The sequence below is a fragment of the Dipodomys merriami genome, unplaced genomic scaffold (genome assembly GCF_024711535.1).
Source record: "Dipodomys merriami isolate MVZ:Mamm:240054 unplaced genomic scaffold, mDipMer1.0.p SCAF_62, whole genome shotgun sequence".
NCBI classification, from domain to species: Eukaryota; Metazoa; Chordata; class Mammalia; order Rodentia; family Heteromyidae; genus Dipodomys; species Dipodomys merriami.
In genome coordinates, this window is record NW_027206202.1 from 1,380,695 (window position 1) to 1,408,689 (window position 27,995).

The 27,995-nt window shown below is 52.3% G+C and overlaps 2 protein-coding genes and 1 long non-coding RNA gene across 7 annotated transcripts; 2 read left to right on the forward strand and 1 right to left on the reverse strand.

The window, feature by feature from the left end:
- Positions 1-289: 289 nt before the first annotated feature.
- Positions 290-5,874, reverse strand: LOC138814967 (uncharacterized). Of its 3 annotated transcripts, none has more exons than XR_011368141.1 (4): positions 5,576-5,874; positions 3,469-3,770; positions 2,808-2,826; positions 290-2,049 (listed from the first exon to the last, which is right to left on the reverse strand). It is a non-coding gene; the product is annotated as an uncharacterized lncRNA (long non-coding RNA). The 3 variants fall into 3 exon arrangements; XR_011368140.1 differs by having other exon boundaries at positions 2,556-2,826; XR_011368143.1 differs by lacking the exon at positions 2,808-2,826 and having other exon boundaries at positions 5,576-5,826.
- A 31-nt stretch (positions 5,875-5,905) lies between these two features.
- On the forward strand, positions 5,906-10,060 carry LOC138814966 (zinc finger protein 688-like). 3 transcript variants are annotated; one of them, XM_070004128.1, is made up of 4 exons: positions 6,443-6,519; positions 6,616-6,715; positions 6,818-6,931; positions 8,468-10,060. In XM_070004128.1, the coding sequence occupies exons 2-4, from the start codon at positions 6,631-6,633 to the stop codon at positions 8,971-8,973; spliced, it is 705 nt and encodes a 234-aa protein (XP_069860229.1). In that variant the 5' UTR covers positions 6,443-6,519; positions 6,616-6,630; the 3' UTR covers positions 8,974-10,060. The 3 variants fall into 3 exon arrangements, with proteins under 3 accessions (XP_069860228.1, XP_069860230.1, XP_069860229.1); XM_070004127.1 differs by lacking the exon at positions 6,616-6,715 and having other exon boundaries at positions 5,906-6,519; XM_070004129.1 differs by lacking the exons at positions 6,616-6,715; positions 6,818-6,931 and having other exon boundaries at positions 5,906-6,519.
- A 5,895-nt stretch (positions 10,061-15,955) lies between these two features.
- On the forward strand, positions 15,956-27,792 carry LOC138814874 (zinc finger protein 768). The gene is made up of 5 exons (XM_070003965.1): positions 15,956-16,328; positions 16,587-16,700; positions 17,988-18,896; positions 25,140-25,457; positions 25,749-27,792. Exons 1-5 carry the CDS (start codon positions 16,133-16,135, stop codon positions 27,344-27,346), a joined length of 3,135 nt encoding a protein of 1,044 aa, XP_069860066.1. The 5' UTR covers positions 15,956-16,132; the 3' UTR covers positions 27,347-27,792.
- Positions 27,793-27,995: the final 203 nt, after the last annotated feature.

Genomic DNA, 27,995 nt, shown 5'->3' on the forward strand with positions numbered 1-27,995 from the left:
CTGAACTCCCCGCCTGTGCTGTCCCTCAGCTCTTCAGCTCAATGTTAGCGCTCCACCACTTGAGCCACAGCACCACTTCCAGCTTTTTCTGCTTATGTGGTGCTGAGCAATCGAACTCAGGGCCTCGTGCATGTGAGGCAAGCGCTCTACCACTGAGCCACCTTCCCAGCCCCCCATCTAGTGCTTCTTGATCAGTCACTCCTTCCCATTTATTTCAGAGCAGAATACAAAGTCTGAATAAAAACAGATACACTTCCATTACACAAATAAATTTAATGAGATGTGAGTAACGTGTGTGTGTGTGTGTGTGTGTGTGTGTTATACCCATCCCAAGGACTGCTGTAAATCAGGTAACAATACCTTATTCCAAACCGGTCTCAGTTTACTCACCAGGGAGTCTTGGCTACCTGGACCTGTCTGCAAGAAATTTCATCGAAGAAGGGAGCAGCGTCAATCCATCTTTCTCCCAGCCCGGGTGTCTCTGCGGCTCCCGCCACTCCCCCGGCTTGTGGCTTCTTCAGCCTCAGCCTTTTAAACAGGCCGCTCCGGAAAGACCATTCACAGCGCTCCTTCTTCCCGCGGCACTGTCCAATCAACGCACGTTATCTATCAGTCGGTTGAACTGTGGGAGCCAACCTCCAGTCAATGTCTCCTCTTCCACACGTAAGGGCAGAGGGCAAAGCAAGGGATGTTGACGCCAGAGAGGCACCATGTTGGTTAAGGGCGGGATTCCGAGGAGGCGGGGCCACAGAGGGCCTTCCGGATACCAGGACAAGATCCCAAGCGCTGGATGAGGGCTAGATCCTCCAGTAATGTGTTCCTAGAGGCCACCGAGGAAACCGACTCATCCCCTCCATGCCCCATGTGTGTTCCGATCTAAGCTCAGTTTTCTCCTTTGCAGGATTTTCAGGCCTCAAACCTGCTTTTATCTCACAGGTGGAAGAAGAGGTGGGAGATTTGGATCTCAGAAACCTAGGATCCAGAGGGAGAGAGCCCACTAGCTGTCAGCTGGGGCAGGGAAAGGTAACAGGGACTTTATTTCAAACCCAATTCCCATTCTCAGTGCACACTGCCCCCACCGAAGTCGCCTTAGTTTTCCTGCACCTTAACCAAGTTCTGACATCAAGACAGCTGGAGAGAACAGCTATTGTGAACCAATCGCTCATACTGGATAACTTCAGTTTAATGCAAAATAGACTTAGAGTGTCCTGAGAAGTCAAGGAATTGGAGTGTGATAAAATGAAGTTGTGTTATTCTTGGATATCATGTAGATCACAATGTGGGTGAGAATGCTTCATAGATTTTTGTTTTTCCTCAGGGCTAGTGCTCTACCACTTGAGCCACAGCACTTCTGGATTTTTTTTTTTTGGGTCAGTCATGGGGCTTGAACTCTGGGCTTGGGCACTCTCCCTGCGCTCTTCAGCTCAAGGCCAGCGCTCTACTGCTTGAGCCACAGTGCCACTTCCGGTTTTCTAGTGGTTTAATGGAGATAGTCTCATGGAAGTTCCTGCCCAGGCTGGCTTTGAATCCTGATTCTCAGATCTCAGCCTCCTGAGTAGCTATGATTACAGGCATGTGCCACCAGCACTTGGCTCATCAGATGTTAAAACAAAGGCAGAATATTTTCCCTGAAGCCATTATGTCGTAACAAATGTTCCCAAGTCTTCCCTCCAGTCCATCACCAAATTGGTGATGGCCTAAATGGCAGCAGGGAGGGTCATTTAAGTCTATTTGATGAAGATTTTATACTCTTCAATCAGGTTCCAGCCTGAAAGGTCCATGACTGGGACCACTGCTGTCCTTAGTGCCTGAAACAGAGCTGGGATTCAGTATTGTTGACTCTTCTCCCACTCTCTCCAATGTTCATGATCCTCCTATGTTTATACTCAGACAATGGAATTTGCTTGCACTCCAGGGTAGCTTTCAGGGCTTCCTGTGGCGCCACTCAACCAAGCTCCCAGAGGGCCATGTACTCTGTTTATCTCTCTTCTAGGGTATATCCTGGAATACACTGCCATTTCAGGTTCTCTTTCTCCCCATCTCAGGATCCTGAAATAAGAATGAGAAAGAAGGGTTGAAGAAGAATTCAAAACAAAAAGAGCCTCTCCAGGAGAGGCTGCCAGCTGGCATGCTACCTGGTTCTAGTTCTGTTAGAAGTGCCCACCCCTTGGTAGAGCCCCATCAAGCCATGGGGCTCAGGGACATTCCAGGTGCCAGAGCACCCTACTCTTACTCCAACTGTGGCCCTAGCTTCAGCTACCCTTCCCTTTTGGTCAGCTACCTACCACTGGGTCTATACCAGGGAGAGGCCTTTTTCCTGTGATCAGCCAGGCTCATTTCTCCCCGCACTGCTCTAGCTCTGGTTCACCCACTCCTGGGAAAAAGCCCTACCCATGCTCAGAGGATGGGTGCCACTTCTGGCCTTCTTAGCCATCCATGGTGGGCTCACACGAGGGAGAACCCTTACCCATTCCCCAACTGCAAGAGCCACTGCACCTAACCCTACTTGCTGGCCAGCCACAGGCATGATCATAGGTGAGAAGACCTATCCTTGCCTGGTCTGAGGCCTCCACTTCACATACTCCCCTCTCTGCTGCTCAGTGTCCGGCCCATCCTCCTGCAGCCAGTGTGGCACAAGCTGCAAGAATGCAGGCTGAAGGCATATTAGTAGGTTCCTTGCTCTGGTGAGGAGAGGCTGAGGTGGCCACAGGCTGCATCAGTTTTCAGAGCACATGTGTTTGGGGAAGATCAAGATCCCCTTGTTTACTTTTGGGATATATTCCAGGAGTGTGGGTAAAAGGGCTTACCCAAGTTGATCAGATTTCTCTGGAAAGGAAGAGACAGGTTTATAAATGAGGGAGATGAGTCAAGAAACATCTCAGGAAAAGAAGGTTCTGGAAGCATGGAGGACTCAGGGCTTAGTTCAACTGCTTTGAGAGTGGCAAAGCTGTACTATCAGACTGTATTCATAAACTGCTAAGGGTACTAAAAATTAGAACTAAAACCTTTTCTATTTTTAAAAACTGAAAGCTGAACCCTGTTTCTGGAGACTTCCACTCACAAAGCTCCTGAAGATCCACTTGGAGGTAATCCACTGCAGACCATTCATTTAGCTGGCCTTTCTTTCTGGACTGTTCTCTCCCTTTGAATACTGTTTTCTAGCCTCAGAAACTAGGTCACTTAGATGCCAGTCTAAGAAAAAAGACCACACCCATCCTGGGATAGAGGGCACATTGTGAATTGTGAGTCTGTCCCACAGGAGTAGCTCACCCCAGGAAACTTGGGGGTGACTATAGAGATAGTGGCCTGGGGGGGGGGCAGGGGGGGAGGGGGAACCCTTCTGCCCTCTGCGCATTCTGTACAGAATACACAAAAGTATGAAATCTAATACACTTCAGGACTGGTTTCTCTATTTTTTTTTTTTTTTTGCCCAGTCATGGGGCTTGAACTCTGGGCCTGGACACTTACCCTCAGCTCTTCATCTCAAGGCGAGCGCTCTACTGCTTGAGCCACAGTGCCACTTCCGGTTTTCTAGTGGTTTATTGGAGATAAGATTCTCACGGACTTTCCTGCTCGGGCTGGCCTTAAAGCACGATCCTCAGATCTCAGCCTCCTGAGTACTAGGATGACAGGCATGAACCACTGGTGCCCAGCTTGGTTTCTCTGTTTTTGAGGGAATGGTTGGCATGTCTTTTTATCCATGGGTCTCTGGATTTTGCATCTGTTGGCTAAAGATGAGTTTTCAGGCCAAAACAACTGGAAATACAATGCTGGGGAACATTGTGAGTAAATTATTTGTGATGACAGTTGAAATCAAGGCATAGTCTCTTCAGTCTTTTTTTTTTTTTTTTTTCAAGTACCAGGATGTGAACTCCAGGCTTCAAGCTCACTTAGCTTTCTGGTTCACAGCTGGTGTTCTACCACTTGAACCACACCCCCAGTCTGGCTTTTTTTTTTTTGCTGGAGATGTTGTCTCACAGACTTTTCTGTCTAGCTTGGCTTCAAAACAAAACACCTCTGGGGCTGGGAAGGTGACTCAGTGGTAGAGTGCTTGCCTTGCATGCCTTAGGCCCTGGGTTCGATTCCTCAGCACCACATAAGCAAAAAGAAAAAAGCCAGAAGTGGCGCTGTGGCTCAAGTGGTAGAGCGCTAGCCTTGAGCTGAAGAGCTGAGGGACAGCGCCCAGGCCCAGAGTTCAGGCCCCACGACTGGACCCCCCTCCCCCCCCAAAAAAACCCCAAACACCTCTGAGTAGCTAGGATTATAATGGGAAAAACCTTCAGTCTATTTTTTTATTGTAATGATCTACTATGTTAACAATTGAATGGCTGGGGGCTGGGAAGTGGCTCAGTGGTAGAGCACTTGCTTTGCATGCATGAGGCCCTGGGTTCAATTCCTCAGCACCACATAAGCAAAAAGAAAAAAGTTGGAAGTGGTGCTGTGGCTCAAATGGTAGAGCACTTGCCTTGAGCTGAAGAGCTGAGAGACAGCGCCCAGGCCCAGAGTTCAGGCCCCACAACCGGATCCCCCAAAATAAATAATAAATAAATATAAAATAAAATACTATTAAAAAAAACAAAAAACATTTATCCTGCCCATGTAATTGTAGCCCCTCTGTACAGCATGTTCTCAAATAAAATAAAATACAATTAAAAAAAAACAAAAAACAAAAAACAATTGAATGGCTGGCTTTCCTGACCTATTTAGATCTTGGCATCCTACTATTGAAGAGGAAACTTGAAGGAATAAATACATCCACACAGGTGTTGACTCAAACCTGTCTTAACAATGGCTACCTCTCTGAACCCCATAGTTCAAAAAGTGATTACTAGGGCTGGAAATGTGGTTTAGTGGTAGAGTGCTTGCCTAGCATGCATGAAACCCTGGGTTCCATTCCTCAGTACCACATACACAGAAAAAGCCAAAAGTGGTGCTATGGTTCAAGTGGTAGAGTGCCTAACCTTCAGCAAAAGAAGCTCACGGACAGTGCCCAGGCCCTGAGTTCAAGCCCACGCCTGGGAAAGAAAAAAACTGAAGGTTTTTATTTCACTACATAGCCTCTCCTGAATTGGCAGACTTGAATTCCAAACAAACTTAGCCTCCACATATTCTGTGACTGTAAGCCTATAATCCAACACTACTGCCTTATAATGAATGGAGCCAATGGCAATACTTCATAGTATTGTTCAAGATAAAATATGATAAAGTCACCCAGTTGTCTTTGAAGTTTGAAAACAGCTAGGTTCCTCCTTATACAAATCTTCAAACATTCAAGAGTTTAAGGAGTCTGAGGAGTGGCGGCTCATGTCTACGTAATCCTAACTATTCAGGAGACTGAGATCTGAGGATTAAGGTTCGAAGTCAGCCAAGGAAGGAAATTCTCTGAGCCTTTTTACCTCCAATTAACCGCCAAATGAATGAATAAATAAATAATTGAGCTGTGCCCAAGTGATAAAGCGCTAGCCTTGGGTGAAAAAGCTAAGGGCAAGTGTTCAGACTCTGAATTCAAGCCCCAGTACCACCGCTTTTTGCAGTTGCCAATCCATACCCTGGCTTCTACCCTCGGCAGCTGTACCTGCTGCGTCTGCAAGCTTGAGCCGGGACCCGATCCCAGGTCCCAGATCCCAATGCCCGTCCGTCGTCAGGTGAAAGGCGGTTGTAGACGCAGCTCCCAAGTAACTACCCAGCTGGAGGACCTCCTCGGGACTCAGCCCTGAGAATCTTTTTTCAACCGCGCCCCCGCCAGGAACCAATCAGCGCACAGTGTCTTCCGTAGTTCCAGCCAATCATCGGCCGGTATACACAGACAAGCGGGGAGAACGGTGTGAAGCTGCGGGCACGTCCATCTTTCTTGAAGGCAAGAAGGTTTCCTAGACTTCCCAGTTCCACGGGAAGAAAAGAAAAAGGGGAAGAAAAAAAAAATCTCCTGTAGCAGCCACTGAATTTAAGGGCAGACGGGAGGCTGAGACAAAAGAAGCCATATTTGATATTCTCAGACACCAGCCCCTGAACTACAAGCAGTGGCACTTGAAGCCAGGTGGTCGCCATCTTTTCTGAAGGCGCCTTCCGGGCCCTTTAACGGGGGGTCTCAGTCCTAACGGCCATGAAAACATCAAGGGGTTTTATTTGTCCCCATCAGCTCTCCCGCGTCCCCAGCTGCCAGTCCTGGACTTCGGTTCGCCTCGCCGGCAGCGTTCCGTTACCGAGGCGGGGCGGAGCCTGGGCCCGGGCCGCCCTTCCCGAGGACGGCGACAGCTGAGGCCGGGAGCAGGGGGCGGTGGTCCCGGGGACGAGGCGGCCTCTGCCCGGGGCCCGGAGCCCCGATGGCGCCGCCTCCGGCCCCGCTGCTGGCCCTGGGACCCGGGGAGCCGCCGCTGGGTTGCAGGAAGCCCGGGGCCGTGAGCTTCGCGGATGTGGCCGTGTACTTCTCCCCGGAGGAGTGGGGGTGTCTGCGCCCCGCACAGAGGGCCCTGTACCGGGACGTGATGCGGGAGACCTACGGCCACCTGGGCGCGCTCGGTGAGGCCCCGGGTCAGAGCCCCCCTCCTCCCTCACCCGGGTTCACAGGGCACGAGTGGATCGTGAGCCCTAATCCCGCACCATTCCACCCAACAGCACGAGCCGCCTCCCATGCCCAGGGCTTCGGGTACCCCTCGGGAGTCTTTCCATCCCGCATCTGCTTCCTTCACGCAAGAGCGTTGCAGACCCCGTTCAGGTTGAGCATGCATTCGGAGGAGGTGCCCTCGCCCCCGCAGGGGGATGCCAACGTCCCACGACACCCTTGCAAGCCAGCAATGTGATCCCTATTTTCTCCCAGGACTCCCTGGCCCCAAACCAGCTCTCATTTCTTGGATGGAAGGGGAGAGTGAGGCTTGGAACCCCGCCGCTCAGGATCCTGAGGAGGGGGAAAACCTGGGAGGAGCTCTGCGAGGTGAGGGGTTGTTCCAAGGGACCCCTCCCCCCCAACTTGGTTGTCTGGAGTTTCCTGTTTAGCAGTTTTCTTTCAGGGTCCCCAAATTCCCAGCACCCCTAAAGAAAATAAAAGAGCCCAACGACATTGGATACTAGAAGAGGAAAGAAAGAAAACCAAACTAGAACAAAGTTTTCGAACTTGGGACAGTCGTCATAGGTTGAGACCAGAGTAGATCAAGAGCTGAAAACTAAAACTTCGAAGTTTTCCAGATGTCTCTGAAAGAAAACATCGCTCACTCTCTTCCAAGAACTAAAAATGTCCCCTAAGAGCTAGGCATTGGTGGCTCATGTCTGTAATCTTAGCTTCTCAGGAGGCTGAGATCCGAGGATCCTAATTCAAAGCCAGACTCACTGCCTGATACTTTGTTTTTGGTTGGTCCTGGGGCTCCAACTCTGAGCCTGGGTACTTCTCCTGAGCTCCTTTTTGCTCAAGGCTAGCGCTCTACCACTGGAGCCACAGGGCCACTTCCAGCTTTTTCTGTGATTAATTAGAGATAAGAGTCTCATGGACTTTTCTGCCCTGACTGGCTTTGACCTGGGATCCTCAGATCTCAGGCTCCTGAGTAGCGAGGATTACAGGAGTGAGCCACTGGCACCTGGATTCCTGAGACTCTTAATCTCCAATTAACCACCAAAAAGGTGGAAGTGAAGCTATGGCTAAAATGGCAGAACATTAGCCTTGAGAGAACAGTGTCTAGGCCTTGACTTAAAGCCCTAGTACAAAATACACACACACACACACACACACACACACACACACACACACACACACACTAGCCTTGAGAGAACAGTGTCTAGGCCTTGACTTAAAGCCCTAGTACAAAATACACACACACACACACACACACACACACACACACAATGGAAGTGGCTTCAGGTCTGTCATTTTCATTCCTCAAGCCAGGAAAAAAAAAATCGCAAAAAGGCAATGCCCAAATGTTGGCAGTTTGGCTCCTTTCTCTTCACCCTCTCCAGAGTGAATCTAAAGTGAATCTTACCCTGCACACAAAACAACAACAAAAAAAAAAAAAAAAAAAGAAAGAAAAGAAAAGGAAGAAGGCATACTAGTCACTGTTGATAAGCTTAACAAACATGCATCTACTGATTCTCCCAAAGCCTCTGGGAACTTAAATGTAGTTTTCACCATTTAAACCTAGAGGAAAGAGACAACGGTTGACCTTTTGCCAAAAGCTGCATGTTAGTCACTGGGGGGTATTTTTCCCACCCCTGCACCAGAAATAAAAGCATCCTATTTTCTGATGCACAATGGGTTTTTTGTTTGTTTGTTTTGCCAGAAGCTTGGACTCTGGGCCGGGGGTGCTTTTTTTTTTTCCCTGAGTAGTTTTTATTGAAGAGTCTCACGAACTTGTCTGCCCTTGGCTGCGATCCTCAAATCTCAGCCTCCTGAGTAGCTAGGACTACAGGCATGAGACACTGGCCTCTCTCCCTCCCCCACCCCTAATGTTTTAAAGGATAATTTCTTCTCGTTTCCCAGGCGATGCTCCAAACCAGAAGGAAGAGGAACCCAAGGGAAGGCCAGAAGCCTTGGGACCTGGGAAGGAGAAGCCCAAACCGCTGGTTAAACACAAACGTGACTCAGCTGTCAGCAAGACCTCAGCCAGAGCACAGCGTAGGAAAGAAGCCCGGGACCAGGTCTCCACTGCGCAACCCCCTGTGGCAGTGCCCGGGGTGGATGCCCAGGCCTGCCAGCGGCGCCATGTGTGTACTGACTGTGGCCGCCGCTTCACCTACCCTTCGCTGCTGGTCAGCCACCGGCGCATGCACTCTGGCGAGCGGCCTTTCCCCTGCCCCGAGTGCGGCATGCGCTTCAAGAGAAAGTTCGCCGTGGAGGCACACCAGTGGATCCACCGCTCCTGCTCCGGGGGCCGGCGGGGTCGTAGGCCTGGAATCCGGGCTGTGCCTCGGGCCCCCGTGCGTGGCGACCGGGATCCACCTGTGCTCTTTCGACACTATCCGGACATCTTCGAGGAGTGCAGCTGAGCCTGAGGCAGGTTGGAGCCAAAGCCTGGCTTTGGCATCTAAGACTCACTGGGCCCAGAGGGGTGGCTCCCAGACAGGGACTTGGGAACTCAAGTTCATTCTTTTGGGGATCCCTCAGGGATCCCTCAAGTTTCCATATTGTAAAAAGAAAAGTGCCTGTAAAGATTCCAATAGATTAAACTTGACATCCCCTCCCCTCCCCTAGTCTTTTGCTCTACACACACACATCCCCCCCCCCCATCCCCACACACCAAACCAACCCAGTATAATGGTGCACACTTAGGATCCTATCCCAGCACTGAGGCAGAGGATCACCAGTTCCAGGCCAGGCTACCTAGCTTACATAGTGAAGACGCTGTCCCGTCTCCCCCCCCAAAAACAAAACAAAACAAAAACAAAAACAAAAACAAAAAAACCAAGGGCTGGGGTTGTAACTCAGTGATAAAATGTAACCTATTCTTGGTTCCATCTTTAGCACCACCAAAGAAAGGAAGAAAGGAGCAAAAAGGAAGGAAGGAAGGAAGGAAGGAAGGAAGGAAAGGAGGGAGGGAGGGAGGCAGGCAGGAAAGCAGGAAAGCAGGAAGGAAGAAGGGAAGGGAAGGAAGGAAGGAAGGAAGGGAGAAATCCTGAACTTTTCCTTAGTATCGCTCCAACAACATAAGTAGCTGACACTTTTACATTATCCGGGTTGAAGAGCATCCTCTTTGGAAAGAACATCCACTCAGTCCTTATCTATTTCAGAAGTAAGCAAAGAGGGAAACCAGCTATGGGGAGGGGCTCAGTCAGGGCAAAGTCCTGCCCTCACTACTTGTCACCAGCAGGAAGCTGGACAGCTTGTTGCGGAAAGTACAGATGCAAGGGACAACCCTGAGTCTCATCCACTAACGGACTCCTGGTAAGTCACAAGGCTTCCCTGGGCCTCTCAGTTCCCTCACCTGTGAAAGGAAGATGATAATATCTACCTCAGAAGGTGCTGTGATGTCTGAAATGATAATAATATGTATGACGTAGTAAATGTTCAATAAACATCGTTGAATGAGTTATTGTCCATAATTTATACTATAGAAAGTATAAAGAGAACGCCGGGCGCTGGTGGCTCACGCCTGTAATCCTAGCTACTCAGGAGGCTGAGATCTGAGGATCGCGGTTCAAAGCCAGCCCGGGCAGGAGAGACCGTGAGACTCCTATCTCCAATAAACCACCAGAAAACCGGAAGTGGCGCTGTAGCTCAAGTGGTAGAGCGCTCGCCTTGAGCTGAAGAGCTGAGGGACAGCGCCCAGGCCCAGAGTTCAAGCCCCACGACCGACAAAAAAAAAAAAAAAAAAAAGAAAGTATAAAGAGAACCTAGGGGGGCTGGGAAGGTGGCTCAGTGGTAGAGCGCTTGCCTTGCATGCCTGAGGCCCTGGGTTCGATTCCTCAGCACCACATAAGCAAAAATGAAAAAAAGCCGGAAGTGGCGCTGTGGCTCAAGTGGTAGAGTGCTAGCCTTGAGCTGAAGAGCTGAGGGACAGCGCCCAGGCCCAGAGTTCAGGCCCCACGACCGGACCAAAAATAAATAAATAAAGAGAACCTAGGGATGTAGCCTAGAGAGAACCATCAAGTGAAAAAGCTAAGGGACAGCATCCAGGACCTGAGTTCAAGCCTCCAGTAATGGCACAAAGTAGAGGAGGAGAAGGAAAGAAGGAGGAGGAGAAGGAGAAGGAGGAGAAAGAAGAAGAGGAAGAAAGAAGAAAGAAGTTGCCAAGGTAGGCATGGCCAACAGCAGCCATTTTGCAGGTAAGTAAACTGAGGCTTGGAGAAAGGAAGCGCTGTTCTCCAAGTTTCACTGCTATCTGACAACAAGGATAGAAATGGACCCTGGGTAGAAAAGCCTAGATTTTTCTATCACTTCCTCTGAGAAATCAGATCTGGGCAAACAACTTGGGTTGGGGAATCAAGGTGTAGGACTCAGTGTTTCCCAGCTGGGGGAATCTGTACAGGGATCTGAGTGCCCCAGCAAGGCTGATACCTGGTTTCACTCTGAAGATGAAGCCAAAACAAGCTGTGGTGTCATTCCATTCCTGTTATCCCAGCACTCAGGGGAGTCTGAGGCAAGGGGATGGAGAGTTCAGGCCAGCATGGTACAGTGAGACTCTGGCTCAAATTTAAACCAACATGACCTCCTTCATTCATTGATTCACTCAGTAAATGCCATCCCAGGCCTTTGCAGATTCTGTGCTAGGCTTCAGAGACACAGCTATAGGGAAGACATGATTGGGGCTAGGATAGGGACACCCAGAGGCAAACTCTGACTCACCTGGCTGACAATCTGCCAGACAGTGCTGTTGGGAGGAGGAGGCAGCTACTGTTCTTCCCATGAGTCAGGAGAAAGCGTGGTGGGGAAAAGTTCAGGCCACGGCAATAGGAGAGAGGCTATGAACATCCCCCAGCTTGTAGTCTATTCTCTTTTCCTTTTTTTTTTCTTTCTTTTTTGCTGGGCCTGGGACTTGAACTCAGGGCCTAGGCACTGTCCCTGCACCTCTTTGTGCTCAAGGATAGCACTCTACCACTTGAGCCACAGGACCACTTCTGGCTTTTTTTTTTTGGGGGGGGGGGGGTGTTTCTTGGAGATAAGTGTCTCACAGGGACTTTTCTGCCCTGGATGGCTTTGAACCAAATCCTCAGATCTCAGCCTCCTGAGAAGATTAGAGGTGTGAGCCACCAGTGCCTGCATGCCTGCCTGCCTGCCTGCCTTCCTTCCTGCCTTCCTTCCTTCCTTCCTTCCTTCCTTCCTTCCTTCCTTCCTTCCTTCCTTCCCTCCCTCCTTCCCTCCCTCCCTTCCTTCTTTCTTTCATCTGAGACTGGGACTCAAACTTGGTTTATCTGAAGTTTTTGCTTGTTGGCTAGCACTCCAACCCTGAAACCTATGCTCTTAATCTTAAATCACACTGTAATCCCCTTATTCCTCCTGTGAAACAAGGAGACAAAGAAGTCCTGTCATCTAGTAACTCGTGTAATTCCTGAAAAAATGAAAAATCTAGTTTTCACATGGTCAGCAGAGGTCAGCACAGTGGAAGTGTTCACTGTGCCTTTTCTGAAATTGGCCTGTAGGAGGCAGTGCAGGACAAGTAGAAAGGGCATTTAGGACTCTGAACTGTTTGATCTTGGGTAATACCCAGGCTTTACCTTTAAATTTTGAAAAATGACCTTGAACCTTAAGGGACTGAAAAATATTTGCCCAGTGTCTTCGGCTAATGCAAGCACCTTGTGGCAATATCACATAGATATGTCTAGAAGGACAAAACCCTTTGTTCCATCCTAGGCGCAAAAAGGAGGGAGGGAATTTGGTTAATAAATACTAGGTTATGAGAAATATACTATTATTCATTGGTACTTTGTTAAAAGAAAAAAATGTGAAACAAGCTTGCAAAAAAATGTATTTTTCAAGACCAACACTGACTGGGCCTTCTTGCATAAATTGAGACGGAGACACCAATCCCTTCTGGACCCCTTTTTTCCCCTACTCTAAGCAGCTGACATCACTCTGAGCTCAGAAGCCGAAGCAGCTGCGGCCATCTTAACTATGGGCAAGAAGGCCCCTCCCTAGCCCAGGTCATTGAAAAAGCAACAGAAGACAACTTCGAGGCAGAACCAACCAGGTCAAAAATACATAGACATATGAGCTATTAAAATGCTTTTCTCTACCACGAAAAGAAGTTCGGGCGCTGCCATACCTTCTCAGGGCGTCAGCATTTCCCGGCTCCATGACCACAGAGTTGCGTAACCGCCGTTTCTCGCCGTCCTAGAGCGTCTCCTCCTTCCATCCTCGGATTCCTCCGCGCCCCTCCCTGGAGCGGAGGACCTCTTGGTCCTGGTCTTAAATGCTGGGAAAGGCCAGGCCTGAACCCAGAACCCAGAAGGAAGAGGTTACAAGATGTGAGCTTACAGATCCCTCTTGCCTGATTCTCTCCCACTCTGCCCCCATGGTGACTCGGCTTACCACGATTCCTTCCTCATCAGTTTCCCTTGCCAAACTCCTCCAGTGGCCTCCAAGGACCTCTATAGACCTTCAAGGGCCAGAACCTACTAACGGCCCCTTCAAACCAGATTTCCACCTACAAACGAACCATCCCATTGAAAACTCTGAATTTAGCCTTGTCCTTCAATGCCCACAAGTGCTATCTCCAAAAACCTTCTGCCCCATGCTAACTGCCTCTGAGTCTTATCTGACTACAGTCCCGAACACAATCTGTACAGAAAGTTAGAAAACCTGTGTAAGTGCAAGTCCTATCGGCTCTAGCTTCCTTAGTGTAGACTTAGAACAGCAACTTTTATCTTGGTTCAACATAACATCATACCTAGCATGCAAGTCTCCCTGTCTTGCTGGTACTGGGGCTTCAACTCAGGGCTTAGGTGCTGTCCCTTCTGCTCAAGATTGGTGCTCTACCACTTGAGCCACAGCCCCAATTCGAACTTTCCTGCCCAGTCTGGTTTTGAACAGCAATCTTCAGGCAGCTAGGATCACAGGCATAAGTCATCAACACTCAGTTTACCAGTACAGTTTAAGAAAATAAGTATAAGGCTGGGATATAGCTCAGTGGCATAGCACTTGCCTAGCAAACAAGGTTCTGGGTTTGATCGCCAATACCAAAAAAGAAAAAGACAAAAAAAATTGTTACAAAAGAAAATGAAGTCTGGAATTCTGGAATGTGGTAGAGTGTTTGCCTAGCATACATGAAGCACTGGGTTCGATTCCTCAGTACCACATAAACAGAAAAAGCCAGAAGTGGTGCTGTGGCTCAAGTGGTAGAATGCTAGCCTTGAGCACAGAGAGGCTAAGGGACAGTGCCCAGGCCTTGAGTTCAAGCCCCAGTATTGGCCAAAAGAAAAAAGAAAGAAAATGAGTGTATAGGTAGTTTAAGCGTAGTTTGTTTAGTTTCTTTTCTTTTTCTTCTTCTTCTTCTTTTTTTTTTTTTTTTTTGTCAGTCATGGGCCTTGAACTCTGGGCCTGGGTGCTTTCTCTCAGCTCTTCAGCTCAAGGCTAGCACTCTACCACTTGAGCCACAGCACCACTTCTGGCTTTTTTTCTGCTTATGTGGTGCTGAGGAATCGAACCCAGGGTCTCATGCATGCAAGGCAAACGCTCTACCACTGAGCCACCTTCCCAGCCCCTCTTTTCTTTTTTTTTTTTTTTTTTTCTATATATGCCTGGAACCCTAGATCTTCCTGCCTCAGCCTCTAGAGTGCTGGGATTACAGGTAAGTGCCTCAGGCACTAGGATTCCTCTGGTCAAGGTTTTTTTGTTTTTGTTTCCTCCCTCCTCTGCTGTGATTAACTATTTGCCTAGGAACTCGGAAGAGCTGTAGGGTGTCAGACTGTAGCCTAAAGGGAGCCTTTGCCAGGAGGCAGAGATAGAGACGTCTGGTAGACACTGCACCTGCAGTGGCAATGAAGTTCTTTCCAGGAAGTGAGCCTTGCAAATGGAGTGACTGATTGAGCCAGCCCAAGAAAATGACCAAGTCTTCTTCCTAGGATAGGATAGGTTTGAAGACGTGTGGGAGGGAGGCTTTAGGAGGTAGATATGGTGATATTTGAGATCAAGATCTTGGTCAGGGGGATGCTGAGGGAAAGTGATCACGGAAGTGGCCACGTGGCTCACGTGGTAGAGCACTTGCCTTGAGGGACAGGGCCCAGGCCCAGAGTTCAAGCCCCATGACCAAAAAAAGAAAAGGAAAGTGATCTTCCCTTTCTCCCCTGCCTCAGGAATTCAGGGCCTCACATAGGCTAAGCAACTGCTTAAGTTGCTACCCTTGAGTCTTTAAGAGTTCAGTTTGAATCTAATCAAATCCTGTGATTGTGGGACATCCAGAGCAGAAAAACAGCAGGACCTGTGCTAGTGGTGAGAAGTAGGTCAGCTTGTAAAAAATGGTTTCTGTCCTTTCTCAGAGTCTCCCCTACCCTCAAACATAGATACAAATGAAAAAGATTTCTTGTGCCAACTGGTTTTGTTTTTGCCCCCAACACTGAGAAATGATTGCTGTCACCAAATACTTTTTTTTTTTTTGCTGGTTGTGGGGCTTGAACTCTGGGCCTGGGCGCTGTTCCTCAGCTCTTCAGCTCAAGGTTAGCACTCTACCACTTGAGCCACAGCGCCACTTCTGGCTTTTTCTGCTTATGTGGTGCTGAGGAATTGAATGCATGGCCTCATGCATGCAAGGTAAGCACTCTACCACTGAGCCACCTTCCCAGCCCCACCCAGTTTTTTAAAATAATGAACAAATTGAGTGTAGTGATGTGTACCTGTAATCCCAGCATTCAAGAGTCTGAGGCAAGCCAGGCACTGATGGTTCCTGCCTGTAATCCTAGCTACTCAAGAGGTTGAGATCTGAGGATCACAGTTCAAAGTCAGCCCAGGCAGGAAAGTCTGTGAGAATTTTTTTTTTTTTTTTTTTTTTTGGTGAGTATCTTATCTCCAATGAATCACAGAAAAAAACTGGAAGTGGTGCTGTGGCTCAAGTGGTAGAGTGCTAGCCTTGAGCTGAAGAGCTGAGGGACAGCGCCCAGGCCCAGAGTTCAGGCCCCATGACAGACAAAAAATAAAAAGTAAGAAAAGTTAAAAAAAAAAAAAAAAAGGGAAGAGCAAGAGGGCAATGGACTGAGGCTGGAGTATAAATTCGTGGAGGGGCCCTCTCTTCCAAGGGGGCTCTCCTGAGCCTGAGCCCGAGCCCAGGCCTGACTGGGGGGGTGCAGCTCCGCCTCCCGCGCTCCGAGGCGTCGTAGCCCCCCCCCCGACTCAGTGGCCGCGCAGCGGGTTCTCAGACTGGCACTTGTAGCTGCCGCGGCCATTTTGGTTGAGGGCACGAAGACAAAGCGACTCACGACCCCCGGAGTGGCAGCGCGCCGCGCACGACTAACGTCAGGGCAAAGTTCGGGGGTGGGGGGGGGGGAGATGCCGGATCGCCGCCATCTTTAGGAAGGTCTCTTCCGGTTCTGAGGTTGTGTCACCCGCCCTCAGCTCTGGATTTTCGTCACTCTCGTGGGCCCTCCAGAGGCTGCTTCCAGCCTCTTCTCAGGCCTCGTGCCAGGCCGTCGGGCCGGGCTGGGAGGGGTTCTTGAGCGCCGGGCGCCGCCCTGGAACCGCACACCCGGGCCGGGGGGCGGCGGCGGCCGGCCGGGTCCCATGGCGCCGCCTCTGGCCCCGATCCCCACCCGAGAGCCGAGCGGAGCAGGCCCCGCGTGCCGGAAGCCCGGGGCCGTGAGCTTCGCGGACGTGGCCGTGTACTTCTCCCCCGAGGAGTGGGGGTGTCTGCGCCCCGCGCAGAGGGCCCTGTACCGCGACGTGATGCGGGAGACCTACGGCCTCCTGGGCGCGCTCGGTGAGGCCCGGCCCGCCGCCCGGGCCCACGCCCCCCGCGCCCGAGTCCTGGGCCCGCATCCCCCCGCGCCCGAGTCCTGGGCCCGCGTCCCTCCACGCGCTGGGTCCTGGGCCCGCGCCCCCCCACGCGCTGGGTCCTGGGCCCACGCCCCCCCCCACCCCGCGTCCTGGGCCCAGGAGCCTCCATGCCCTCCCTGGGTGCTGCACGTCGAGTGCGGGCAGCCTCATGGCAGCGTGGGTTTTGCGTTCTTTTCTGCAGGAAAAGGAGGCACCAAGCCAGCGCTCATCTCCTGGGTAGAGGAAGAGGCTGAACTGTGGGGTTTGGATGCCCAGGATCCGGAGGTGGCCAGGTGTCAGGCGGGCACAGCCCCAGGTGAAGTATGGTTTCCTCGTGGGGACTTGTCTGCCTCCTCGTGACCGTCCTCAGCTCTGAATTGCTTTCGCAGCGAAGGCCACTTGTGCCCTGCCGCTGCCCAGCTCCCGTAGTTCAGTCTAGAAGGGGGCTGTGATTTCAGGTGCTGCTGCCGTGCGAGAACTTGTAGATCTCTGCACTGAGCACTTCAGTGTGTCACTGAGCTCCGCATCGTTACTCTGCCTCTTCTACCACCTCCGTTCTCTGATTCCATTGGTTTCTTTAGTTTTTCCTGTCAACCTTTGCAGTGTCAAGGTCCCAGTGGACCAGGCAGTGCCAGCCACAGCCATGCTGTGTGTGTGTGTGTGTGTGCTGGTCCTTGGCCTTGAACACAGGACCTGACTGCTGTCTCTGAGCTTTTGTGCTCAAGGTGAGTGTTCTACCACTTGAGCTACAGCTCCACTTCTGACATTTTGGTGGTTATTGGAGAGAGTATCTCAGCTGGGTACCAGTGGCTCATGCCTGTAATCCTAGCTACTCAGGAGGCTGAGATCTGAGGATCGCCGTTCAAAGCCAGCCCAGGCAGGAACATCCGTGAGACTCTTTTTTTTTTTGGGTCCGGTCATGGGGCCTGAACTCTGGGCCTGGGCGCTGTCCCTCAGCTCTCCAGCTCAAGGCTAGCACTCTACCACTTGAGCCACAGCGCCACTTCCGGCTTTTTTCTTTTTGCTTATGTGGTGCTGAGGAATTGAACCCAGGGCCTTGAGCATGCAAGACCAGTGCTCTACCACTGAGCCACCTTCCCAGCCCCCGTGAGACTCTTATCTCCAGTTAACCATCAGAAAACCAGAAGTGGCGTTGTGGCTCAAGTGGTATAGTGCTAGCTTTGAGCTGAAGAGCTCAAGGACAGCACTCAGGCCCAGAATTCAAGCCTGTGTGTGTGTGTGTGTGTGGTGAAAGAGTCTCACAGACTTTCCTGCTCAGGCTGGTTTTGATCCACAGTCCTCAGATTTCAGCTTTGTGAATAAGGATTACAGGCACGAACCACTGGTGGCTCAGGCATGCCTTTTATTATGCCATTCTTGCTTTCTGCAACATTGATTCATCCTGAATGATCTGGCTTAGACACTGTCACACACTGCCTCCTGTCCACTCATTGCATGATCCAGCACAGCTTCACCCCCCCCCCCCCAAGGAGCAGCCTTGGGGCCCAGAGGTGGTTATGTCTGGGAGGTCTGTCATTGATAAGGGGTGTGGAGTTCGTGGACCAGGCTACACCAGAGTCTGAGTGTACCTCCTATTGCTTAGCAGATTCCAGAAACAAGGAAGAGAAGCGAGGAAGGGAACCAGTGGAAGCACTGCAGGAGAAACTTTCTACTGACCCTGGGCCACCTGGGATGCAGGGTCTGGGACTCCCTTCTGCTGGACTCCCTCAGGGCTTGGAGGCAGTAGCCAAAGCACCTCACCGCGGTCGTCCCCCACTCCGAGCCCACCCCTCTGTCCCCCGAGCAGACCAGCGTCATGGCTGCTATGTGTGTGGCAAGAGTTTCGCCTGGCGCTCCACACTAGTGGAGCATCTCTATACTCACACCGGAGAGAAGCCCTTTCACTGTCCTGACTGCAACAAGGGCTTTGGCCGGGCCTCCTCCCTGAGCAAGCACCGGGCCATCCACCGAGGCGACCGGCCCCACCGCTGCCCTGACTGTGGCCGGGCCTTCACGCAGCGCTCCGCCCTCAACACGCACCTGCGGGTCCACACTGGCGAGAAGCCCTACTGCTGCGCCGACTGTGGCCGCTGCTTCAGCCAGAGCTCCGCCCTCCACCAGCACCAGCGGGTGCACAGCGGCTTGACCCCCTTCCCTTGTGCTGACTGCGGCCGAGCCTTTGCCCATGCGTCAGACCTCAGGCGGCACATGCGCACTCACACCGGCGAAAAGCCCTACCCCTGCCCAGACTGTGGACGCTGCTTCCGCCAGAGTTCAGAAATGGCAGCCCACAGGCGGACTCACAGTGGCGAGCGCCCTTATCCCTGTCCTCAGTGTGGCAGATGCTTTGGCCAGAAGTCAGCCATGGCCAAGCATCAGTGGGTCCATCGCCCTGGCGCTGGGACCCGCGGGAGCCGAGGATCTAGCGGGTTCCCTGGGCCACTGGCCCCTGACCCAGGAGACCTGGACCCACCTGTGGGCTTCCAGCACTATCCAGAGATATTCCAGGAATGTAGGGCATGGCCTTAAAAGGAGGGGGGGAGCGGGTAGAGATCTAGACATTGCCTGAAGTCCTACATGGGCACAGAGTCATGAACCTGTATGGCTGACCTCCAGGGAGATTACAGAATTTCTATCAAGAACTGGTGGTGGGGACTGTGGCCCAAGCTCTAGGAGCTGTCACTGCAACACAGAGGTGACCTGAGAAACCCTGCTAGAACTTCACTTGGGAGGCAGCACAGTTTCTCCATTCAGAGGTAGGAAAGCAAATTGAGGCAAATTGTTTGACCAGTTACCCCGTTGGGAAGTTCAAATGAATGGCTCTATCAGAACAGGGCCTTTGGCTGCCTATACTTAGATCCTTCCAGGCAACGTTGTCAAAATTTAAAAATTGGAGTATTTCACACAAAAATCCCAAGTTTCTGCTTTCTCCTGAAAACAGATTGGGAGGCAGATGCCAGTGGCTAACAGCTGTAATCCCAGCTACTCAGGAGGCTGAAATCTAAGGATTGAGGCAGACATAGCTAAAAGATTCCTATCTCCAATTAAGCAGTAAAAAGAAGTGGAGGTATGGCTCAAGTGGCAGAGTAAAAAATTGATTAAGAGTGTGAGACCCGGGGCTAGAAAGGTGGCTCAGGGGTAAAGCACTTGACTTGCATGCTTGAGGCCCTGGGTTCGATTCCTCAGCACCCATAAGCAAAAAAAAAAAAAAAAAAGCTGGAAGTGGTGCTGTGGCTCAAGTGGTAGAGCGCTAGCCTTGAGCTGAAGAGCTGAGGGGCAGCGTCCAGGCTCAGAGTTCAGGCCCCACGACTGGACCCAAAATAAAACAAAAAGAGTGTGAGACCTTGAGTTCAAGTCCCAGTACTGGTACAAGAAAAAAAAAAAGGCAGTTTGAGTTTTTATAAAATTACAGCAGATGGCTGAAGCCAAATGAGCTTGCTTTCACCTCGGCCCTGCCCAGGACTGTACATCAGCCCCTGACCAAGTTTCAGTTGCATTTTAAAGAACAAAGAAGTGAGCAACATTTTATTTTCCCTTCATGAGTCATGGTGTCATTATAGTCTTCAACTGGCTAGCCCCTTAATCTCTCAAGTGCTGGGATTACAGATGTGTACCATTACTCTTTTTTTTTTTTTAAGTTCTTTTTTGTTTTGGTCAGTCATGGGGCCTGAACTCTGGGCCTGAGCATTGTCCCTCACCTCTTCAGCTCAAGGTTAGTGCTCTACCACTCGAGCCATAGTGCCACTTCTGGCTTTTTCTGCTTATGTGGTGCTGAGGAATCGAACCCAGGGCCTCATGCATGCAAGGCAAGCACTCTACCACTGAGCCACCTTCCCAGCCCTTTATTTTATTTATTTTTTTGGTCGGTCATGGGGCTTGAACTCTGGGCCTGGGCGCTGTCCCTGTGCTCTTCAGCTCAAGGGCGAGCACTCTACCGCCTGAGCCACAGCCCCACTTCCGGTTTTCTAGTGGTTTATTGGAAATAAGAGTCTCTTGGACTTTCCTTCCCGGGCTGGCTTTGAACTGAGATCCTCAGATCTCAGCCTCCTGAGTAGCTAGGATTACAGGTGTGAGCCACTGGCGCCTGGCTTTTTTTTTTTTTTTAAATTTCCGTTGTGGGGCTTGAACTCTGGGCCTGGATGGTGTCCTCCCTCAGCTCTTCAGCTCAAGGCTAGCTCTCTACCGCTTGAGCCACAGCACCACTTCCAGTTTTCTAGTGGTTTATTGGAGATAAGAGTCTTACAGACTTCCCTGCCTAAGCTGGTTTTGAACGGCGATCCTCAGATTTCAGCCTCCTGAGTAGCTAGGATTACAGGTGTGAGCCACCAGCACCCAGCCAGTGGATTTCTTAAGCCCATGTTTCTGATAGAACAGAACAGGCCTTTTTCAATGTGTTTTCCTCCCGACCCCCACATCTGTCTGCGGGGCTCCTGGTATGAGGAGAGCTTATAGGTGATGGGATGCAGGAGGGAAGTAAAAGCCAGCTTTGTTTCAGCTTTGTATCTCGGAGCTTTTGTAGCACTGTCTTGTTTATCAGCTCATCTCACCTTCATAACTGCCTGGGGAAAGCAGCAGTTTGCTAGCAGAAGACAGTCCAGAGGAGGCAGGCAGGGTGGAATCATCCAAACCAATCCAAGCGACAGACCTGCTGGGAGTCAGCATCATGCTCAGCTGGCACTAGCTCTTGCTTTTGGAGGGAAGGCTCTGAGAGTGTCTTCTAGTCTTATGGGGGCCTTCTCTGGAGAGTGCTAGGGTCCAGGCCTGCTTAGTCACTTCAGAGACCCAACCAGGGGAGTTGCCTGTGGGATTTAAACCAGAGAAGATCCTAGATTTCCCATCCTTTTGTAATTAGGGGCATAGACTAGGGGAGGCTACATAGTCTTCCCAAGGTCATGTACACTTAAATTCTAGGGTTTAGGAAGTGGCCCTGTGGCTCAAGTGGTAGAGCGCTAGCCTTGAGCTGAAGAGCTCTGCCCAGGCCCAGAGTTCAAGCCTCATGACTGACCTCCCCCTCTCCCCCCCCCAAAATTCTAGGATTTAGCCAATTGCTGCTGGCTCATGGCTATAATCCTAGCTACTCGGGAGGCTGAGATATGAGGAACATAGTTCAAAGCCAGCCAGGGCAAGAGAGTCCATGAGACATCTCCAGTTAACCACCAGAAATCTGGAAGTGGTGCTGTGGCTCAAAGTGGGAGAGACTAGCCTTGAGCAAAAAAGCTCAGGGACAGCACCCAGTCCCTGAGTTCAAGCCCAACCACTGACCCTCCCCCCCCAAAAAAAATTCTAGGGTTTAAACATAGGTTTTCAGTGTTGCTTAAGCTGGTGCTAAGTTCTTGGGTTCAAGGGGTCCTTCTGCTTCAGCCTCCCAAGTGGCTGGATCTGCAGGTGTGTGGCAGGGTATTATTGTCTTCACATCACTTGTGAGTTCTTTTCCAGCCTCAGAGCCGGGGTTCTGGAGGTGTCTGCCGGTTCTCTGTGAAAACACAAGATACCGACCGTGGGACAGTGATAAGCCCACGCAAGGGAAAAGCCAGCCTGAGAACTGCAGACCAAACAGAAAGAAATCTTGCACCAGTTGTGTGGTTCAAGTAGAGTACTTGCCCAGTGAGTGTGAAGCCAACTTTAACTCCCAGTATATATTAAAAAAAAAAAAAAAGACGAAATACACATCTTCACTCTAGGTATCCACCATCATGAACAAGGACCATTCTTTTTCCAAGTTTGGTCAGACTTCCTCTCCATCACCTTACACCTCCATTCACCCTTGACCATGAATTCCTTTGTGATCAGAGTTCCACTTCGAGGAGGTGATGGAGCAGCCAGCTAGAGCAGTCTGTCTTGCCCTGATCAGAGGAGATGGCACCTTGGAAGCATGGTGGTCTTTATCCTCTGCTGAGTTGTGTATGCTTGGCTATTCACCCAACATCCACCCTGTGTGTCTGGCCTTCCTTTGGGAGGAAGAAGTCCTATTTGCCAACCTGAAAAACCTTTTGTAGTTTGTTGGCCATACTGGTGTGTGTGTCTGTGGAACCCAGAGCCTTTCACATGCTAGACAAGCACTCCCCAGCTACATCCCCAACTCCTGGACAACTTCTTAAGAGGCAGGAAATGAAATGATGCTCTGGAGAAGCAATGAAGAGATTTCCATCGAACCCTCCAAGTTCACCCTGTTTTTCTTTGGAAGACTGACTTATGTGCCACCTGTCACGCGAAGGCACATGGAGGAGAAGAGGTGCCGTGGCAGTCGGTGCTGCCTTTACACTAATTTACAGCAGACACCTGGGCAACTACCCAGGGATCAAGGGCTGCCTGGGGGAATCCCAGCTTGAAACACAGGTTTTCAGCTCAGGCTCCAGCCAGAGGTGGCCTCTGCCCCTCAGCTTGCCAATTAAAGGTGCCAAAATTACTGTTTAAAATTGAAATGCTTTGAAGTTTGCAAGGCTTGCCCAGGGCCCAGAAACCAGACCTAACTCCTCTGTTTCTGGCTCTTACTCAAATCTCCATGATTCAATCAGTCTTTAAGCTTCAGCCCCACTCCATTCTTAGCTGTTCACTTCTTGACATGAGTACTTCTGCCAAAGGCAAGGCTCTCTTTTCTGTCTGCTGTAACAGGTCTTTGAGACTCAGCCACAGATGCAATGTCCAAATGGACATCCACAATGAAAAGGCCATCACGACATTGCTCATTCCTAGTTTTACTAGGCCACTTAAAGGGAAGGTAAAAATTTAATTGAAATAAAAAGGTATCAACTTTCACTCTAAAACCCTCTAAAATTATTTGATAGCTTTGTATGTCTTTCTAGGAATAGGATACACATAACACATATAAGCTAAACTGAAGACTCTAGGCCAGTACAACTCCCTGTATTTGTGGAAGATTGGTTCCAGGACCCTGTGGATATTAAAAATCCTCTGAAGTACTGGGCACCAGTGGCTTGCACCTCTAATACTAGCTACTCAGGAAGCTGAGATCTGGACAAAGTTTTAGGATAAACAGACATTGTGCATTTTTCTTTATGGCATTTAAAGCAACGTCTTAATATGTAGCCTAGGCTAATTTTGAACCCAGCTTCCCAAGTCTGGGATTACCGGTATTGTGTTTGTTAGGTAAACTCTACTGAGATAATTTCTCTCCATTCTTTTACCACTTGGCATACTCCAAATTATTTTTCTCATTTCAGTAGAATGAAGATACCATCTTTTCTCCCAGCCAGCTTCTCTTCATTTGTTTGGTTAGGCAACAAGAAAACACACAATTCAAGGCTGCTACATCACACACACAGAAGTTGGCTCATTAATGGTCAGGAATGCTACCAAACTTGTTTTGGAATGAAGGATAGGAAAAGAACAAGATTGGATGATTAAGTTGTCTTTCGAGGGTCACTTTCTCTGTCATTCAAGACTGCACCTGGGGCAGTGTTCTCGGGTTCCCTTCCTCTACAAGCCTTCATTCAAGCTAGACAGGACGGGAGAAGAGTTCCTGGATACCTTTAGGTGCAGATGCTTCTCTCTGTTCTGCTCTCCTCTTCTTTTACCTTCCCCAGCAAGTGAATTCTGTTTCACAGCGAGGAAATCCAGGAGCCAGAGATGGAATTAAACTCGGGCTTTCGGGAAGATTGGGGGGGGGGGGCGCGGAGGAGAGAGAAGCGAGCTAATAGAGAACGAAAGGGCTTCCTGTGTGGAAGGATCACTGGAAGGAGGAGGTGCGGGCAGGAAGCGGGGGAAGAAGGGTCACTCGGATCCCTTGGCTTTTAGTCTTCAGAGATACATTATGCAGGGCAAGCGGGCGCGGGAAAAGTTTTGAGAGCACCGGCCGAGCTCGCAGAGAGATGCCTGTCACTTCCGTCCCCCTCCCTTCCACAGACCCTTCAGACGCGGAGAGGTGGAACCAGCCTGAGCTCCCTCAGCCAATCAGAAAGGCGCCTCGCGTTCCCTGGCGACCGTTAACGCCAGGCCGTCCGTGGAGGAGAGGCCTGTAGTCCCATTGGCCAATCGCTGATCTCACTGGCAAGTAGGGGCGGGGCCTCTGGAAAGGAGGCGGGACTGTCTCCTTGGCAACGGTCCCAGCACTCCAGGGGTGGGGGGGAGTCTGGGAGGTGCAGGGAGGGGAGGTGCGGGAGTGGGGGTTCTCAGGTGTTGGGAGTTCAGCCACGGGGTTCCGGACCCTAAAGCCTCCATTGGGCCAAAGGGGGTCCGCCAAGGTTCCCGAGGAGCGGCCGGAGCTGACCTGCAGGCTCGGAAGGGGAGGGCGGGAGGGGAGGGAGACACCGCCCCCACTGGCGCCGGGAAGCGTCGCTCGTGCCCGCTGACCTTGGTCTCGCTTGTCGCCTCGCCCTTGGCCTCACGCATAGACGGACACTGGGTCCGAGAAGTCAGCAGACGCGCCCTTGCATAGAAGGAGACCCGGGACACAGGCACGCAGACTGGTCCAGGCCCCTTCCCCCCACGTCTGCTCTGGGGCGCCGGGTCCCCCCGCTACCCCAGCGCCGGGGCCATCCAGTCCAGGGTTAATGCCAACGAGTTTCCACCTCCAGCCGCTCCTAGAGAGGCCGCGGCGCGAGCCAGCGGGGGGACCTGGCCTCGGACGGACACTTCCTGTGAAGGGGGAGGGGGTCGGAGCGCCGCGGCCCAGCCCGAGGTTGGGGGGCGAGACGGCGGGGTCTCGGGCTGGGAGCGGTGGCCGAGGGCGCCAGGGCGAGTGGTGAGGCCCCTCATCTCCGAGCCCACGACGCGTGGGGACCCGTGCGGGCCGCAGGGCGAGCCGAGACCTTGGGAGGGGGGCGGGGCCGCGGGCAGGGGAGGGGCCGGCGGGCCGGAGAGGCCCGGGGTCAAGACGTCCGGCCTCGGGGGCCCGGGGCTGGGCAGCCGGGTCTCCCGGACGGCGCCGAGCGGGGCGAGTGGCGAGGGCTCCGATCTCAAGGCAGCCCGGCTGGGTCGCAGGATCGTCCGCCATCGCCACCGCCGCTGCACCGGGAGCTGGCTGGGATGGAGCGGGAGGAGTCGCCGTGGGGCCTCGAGCCTCGGGATGTGCAAAGTCCTGACGAAATGGGGAGCCCCGAAGGGTCCCTCAAAGGTGAGGGACTGCCCCTCCGGGAAGTGTACCTGGGCGCGGGATAAGGGACTGTAGTCCGTGGGAGAGCAGGGGCGGGGTGGGGGTGGGGGCTTGGCCATTTGGGACTGGGAGGAGGGCTGGGTGTTCTGGATCTGGGGAGAAGTGGGGATTTCAGCACCTGCTCAAGGGCCCATGGCTCTGTGTGTGTGTGTGTGGGGGGGGATCCAGAAGAGGTTTGTGGCAACTAATGGATCAAATGATCTTCCGGACACCCATAAATTCTGGGTTTTGTGTAATTCTTTGATCCTGCAGGCAACACGAGTGAGAATGAGGAAGAGGAAATTTCTCAGCAAGAAGGCAATGGGGACTATGAAGTTGAAGAAATACCTTTTGGCCTTGAACCCCAAAGCCCTGGGTTTGAGCCATCAAGCCCAGAAATTGAATCCCAAAGCCCCAGGTTTGAGCCTGAAAGCCCAGGGTTTGAGTCCCGAAGCCCTGGGTTTGTGCCCCCAAGCCCTGAGTTTGCACCCAGAAGCCCTGAATCAGATCCTCAGAGTCCAGAGTTTGAATCCCAGAGCCCTAGGTATGAACCCCAAAGCCCTGGCTATGATCCCAAGAGCCCAGGCTATGAACCCAGGAGCCCAGGTTATGAGTCCCAAAGCCCTGAATTTGGTTCTCAAAGTCCCAGGTATAAATCTCAGGGTCTGGGACATGAATCCCAAAACTCTGGAGATGAACCTCAGACTCCTGAGTTAAAAATCCAAAACCCTGAACTTGAAGCTCAGAGTTCTAAATTCCAGGAAGGTACTGAGATACTTCTGAATCCTGAGGAAAAGAATCCCTTAAGCATCCCCTTAGGAGTTCACCCCCTGGACTCCTTTACTCAGGGGTTTGGGGAGCAGCCCACAGGAGCTCTATCCCTAGGGCCGCCTTTTGAGATGCCTACAGGGGCCCTGTTGTCGACGCCCCAGTTTGAGATGCTTCAGAACCCCCTGGGTCTGACAGGGACCCTCCGGGGTCCAGGGCGGCGGGGTGGCCGGTCCAGGGGTGGGCAGGGCCCTCGGCCTAACATCTGCGGTATCTGCGGGAAGAGCTTCGGCCGGGGCTCCACCCTGATCCAACACCAGCGCATCCACACGGGGGAGAAGCCTTACAAGTGCGAGGTGTGCAGCAAGGCCTTCTCCCAGAGCTCCGACCTCATCAAACACCAGCGCACACACACCGGCGAGCGGCCCTACAAGTGTCCCCGCTGCGGCAAGGCCTTCGCCGACAGCTCTTACCTGCTGCGACACCAGCGCACCCACTCTGGCCAGAAGCCCTACAAGTGCCCGCACTGTGGCAAGGCCTTTGGCGACAGCTCCTACCTCCTGCGACACCAGCGCACCCACAGCCACGAGCGGCCCTACAGCTGCCCCGAGTGCGGCAAGTGCTACAGCCAGAACTCGTCCCTGCGAAGCCACCAGCGGGTGCACACCGGGCAGCGGCCCTTCAGCTGTGGCATCTGCGGCAAGAGCTTCTCCCAGCGGTCGGCGCTCATCCCCCACGCCCGCAGCCACGCCCGCGAGAAGCCTTTCAAGTGCCCCGAGTGCGGCAAGCGCTTCGGCCAGAGCTCGGTGCTGGCCATCCACGCCCGCACCCACCTGCCAGGCCGCACCTACAGCTGCCCCGACTGCGGCAAGACCTTCAACCGCTCGTCCACGCTCATCCAGCACCAGCGATCGCACACGGGCGAGCGGCCCTACCGCTGCGCCGTGTGCGGCAAGGGCTTCTGCCGCTCCTCCACGCTGCTGCAGCACCACCGCGTCCACAGCGGCGAGCGGCCCTACAAGTGCGACGACTGCGGCAAGGCCTTCTCGCAGAGCTCCGACCTCATCCGCCACCAGCGGACCCACGCGGCCGGCCGCCGCTGAGCCGTGGCCCCCGGCGAGCCAGGGCCAGCCGGAGGAACCTTCTAGCTCCAGAGGGGCCAGCGTGCACGAAGTTCCAGGCGCCGGAGACGAATGGGGAAATGGGCTATGAAGAGAGAGGGTCGAGGGCGCCCACCGGGGGGCAGCAGGAAGTCCGGGGAGAGACCCAGAAAGGGCGAGCGGAGAGCAGGCTGGGCAGCAGGCCACTCCCCGGTGGGCGTCTGGCCCGGCAAAGGCCAGGCGGGGAGGGGGGAGGGGAGGGGAGGCTTCCTTAGAGTTGGGTAGCTTAGATTGGTAGCTGCGGAGACCCTGGTTGCGGCAGGAAGGGGTAGAAGGGTAGGTAGGGCGGGGAGCAGGGCCTGGGCTTCAGTGCCAAACCCCAGCCTGCCTTGTCTTCTTGGGCTTGGGAGCCCCTGCGTTTGAGTTCAATAAAAAAAAAAACTTTTATGTGGTCAAAGAGACTTGTCCTTCAAATGTGTGTGTACACAGTGCCCTGGGCAGTGGGAGAGGCTAGTCAGGGCTGAACAGCCAGGGGGGGGCCCGGAGCCTTGTCCGGGGAGTGCTTTTATGTTGGGGGTTTCATGCGAATGCCATCTGATGTTTAGGAGATGCCACTGCCCATTTACAAGCTGCAGAGCCACCAGGCCAGGGG

Coding starts and splice junctions, on each gene's coding strand:
- LOC138814874 (XM_070003965.1), top strand. CDS start 16,133: ATGGCGCCGCCTCTGGCCCCGATCCCCACCCGAGAGCCGAGCGGAGCA. Junction 16,329..16,586: donor CGGCCTCCTGGGCGCGCTCG/GTGAGGCCCGGC, acceptor TCTTTTCTGCAG/GAAAAGGAGGCACCAAGCCA. Junction 18,897..25,139: donor TCCAGAGATATTCCAGGAAT/GTAGGGCATGGC, acceptor TGCGGGCCGCAG/GGCGAGCCGAGACCTTGGGA.
- LOC138814966 (XM_070004127.1), top strand. CDS start 6,324: ATGGCGCCGCCTCCGGCCCCGCTGCTGGCCCTGGGACCCGGGGAGCCG. Junction 6,520..6,817: donor CGGCCACCTGGGCGCGCTCG/GTGAGGCCCCGG, acceptor ATTTTCTCCCAG/GACTCCCTGGCCCCAAACCA. Junction 6,932..8,467: donor CCTGGGAGGAGCTCTGCGAG/GTGAGGGGTTGT, acceptor CTCGTTTCCCAG/GCGATGCTCCAAACCAGAAG.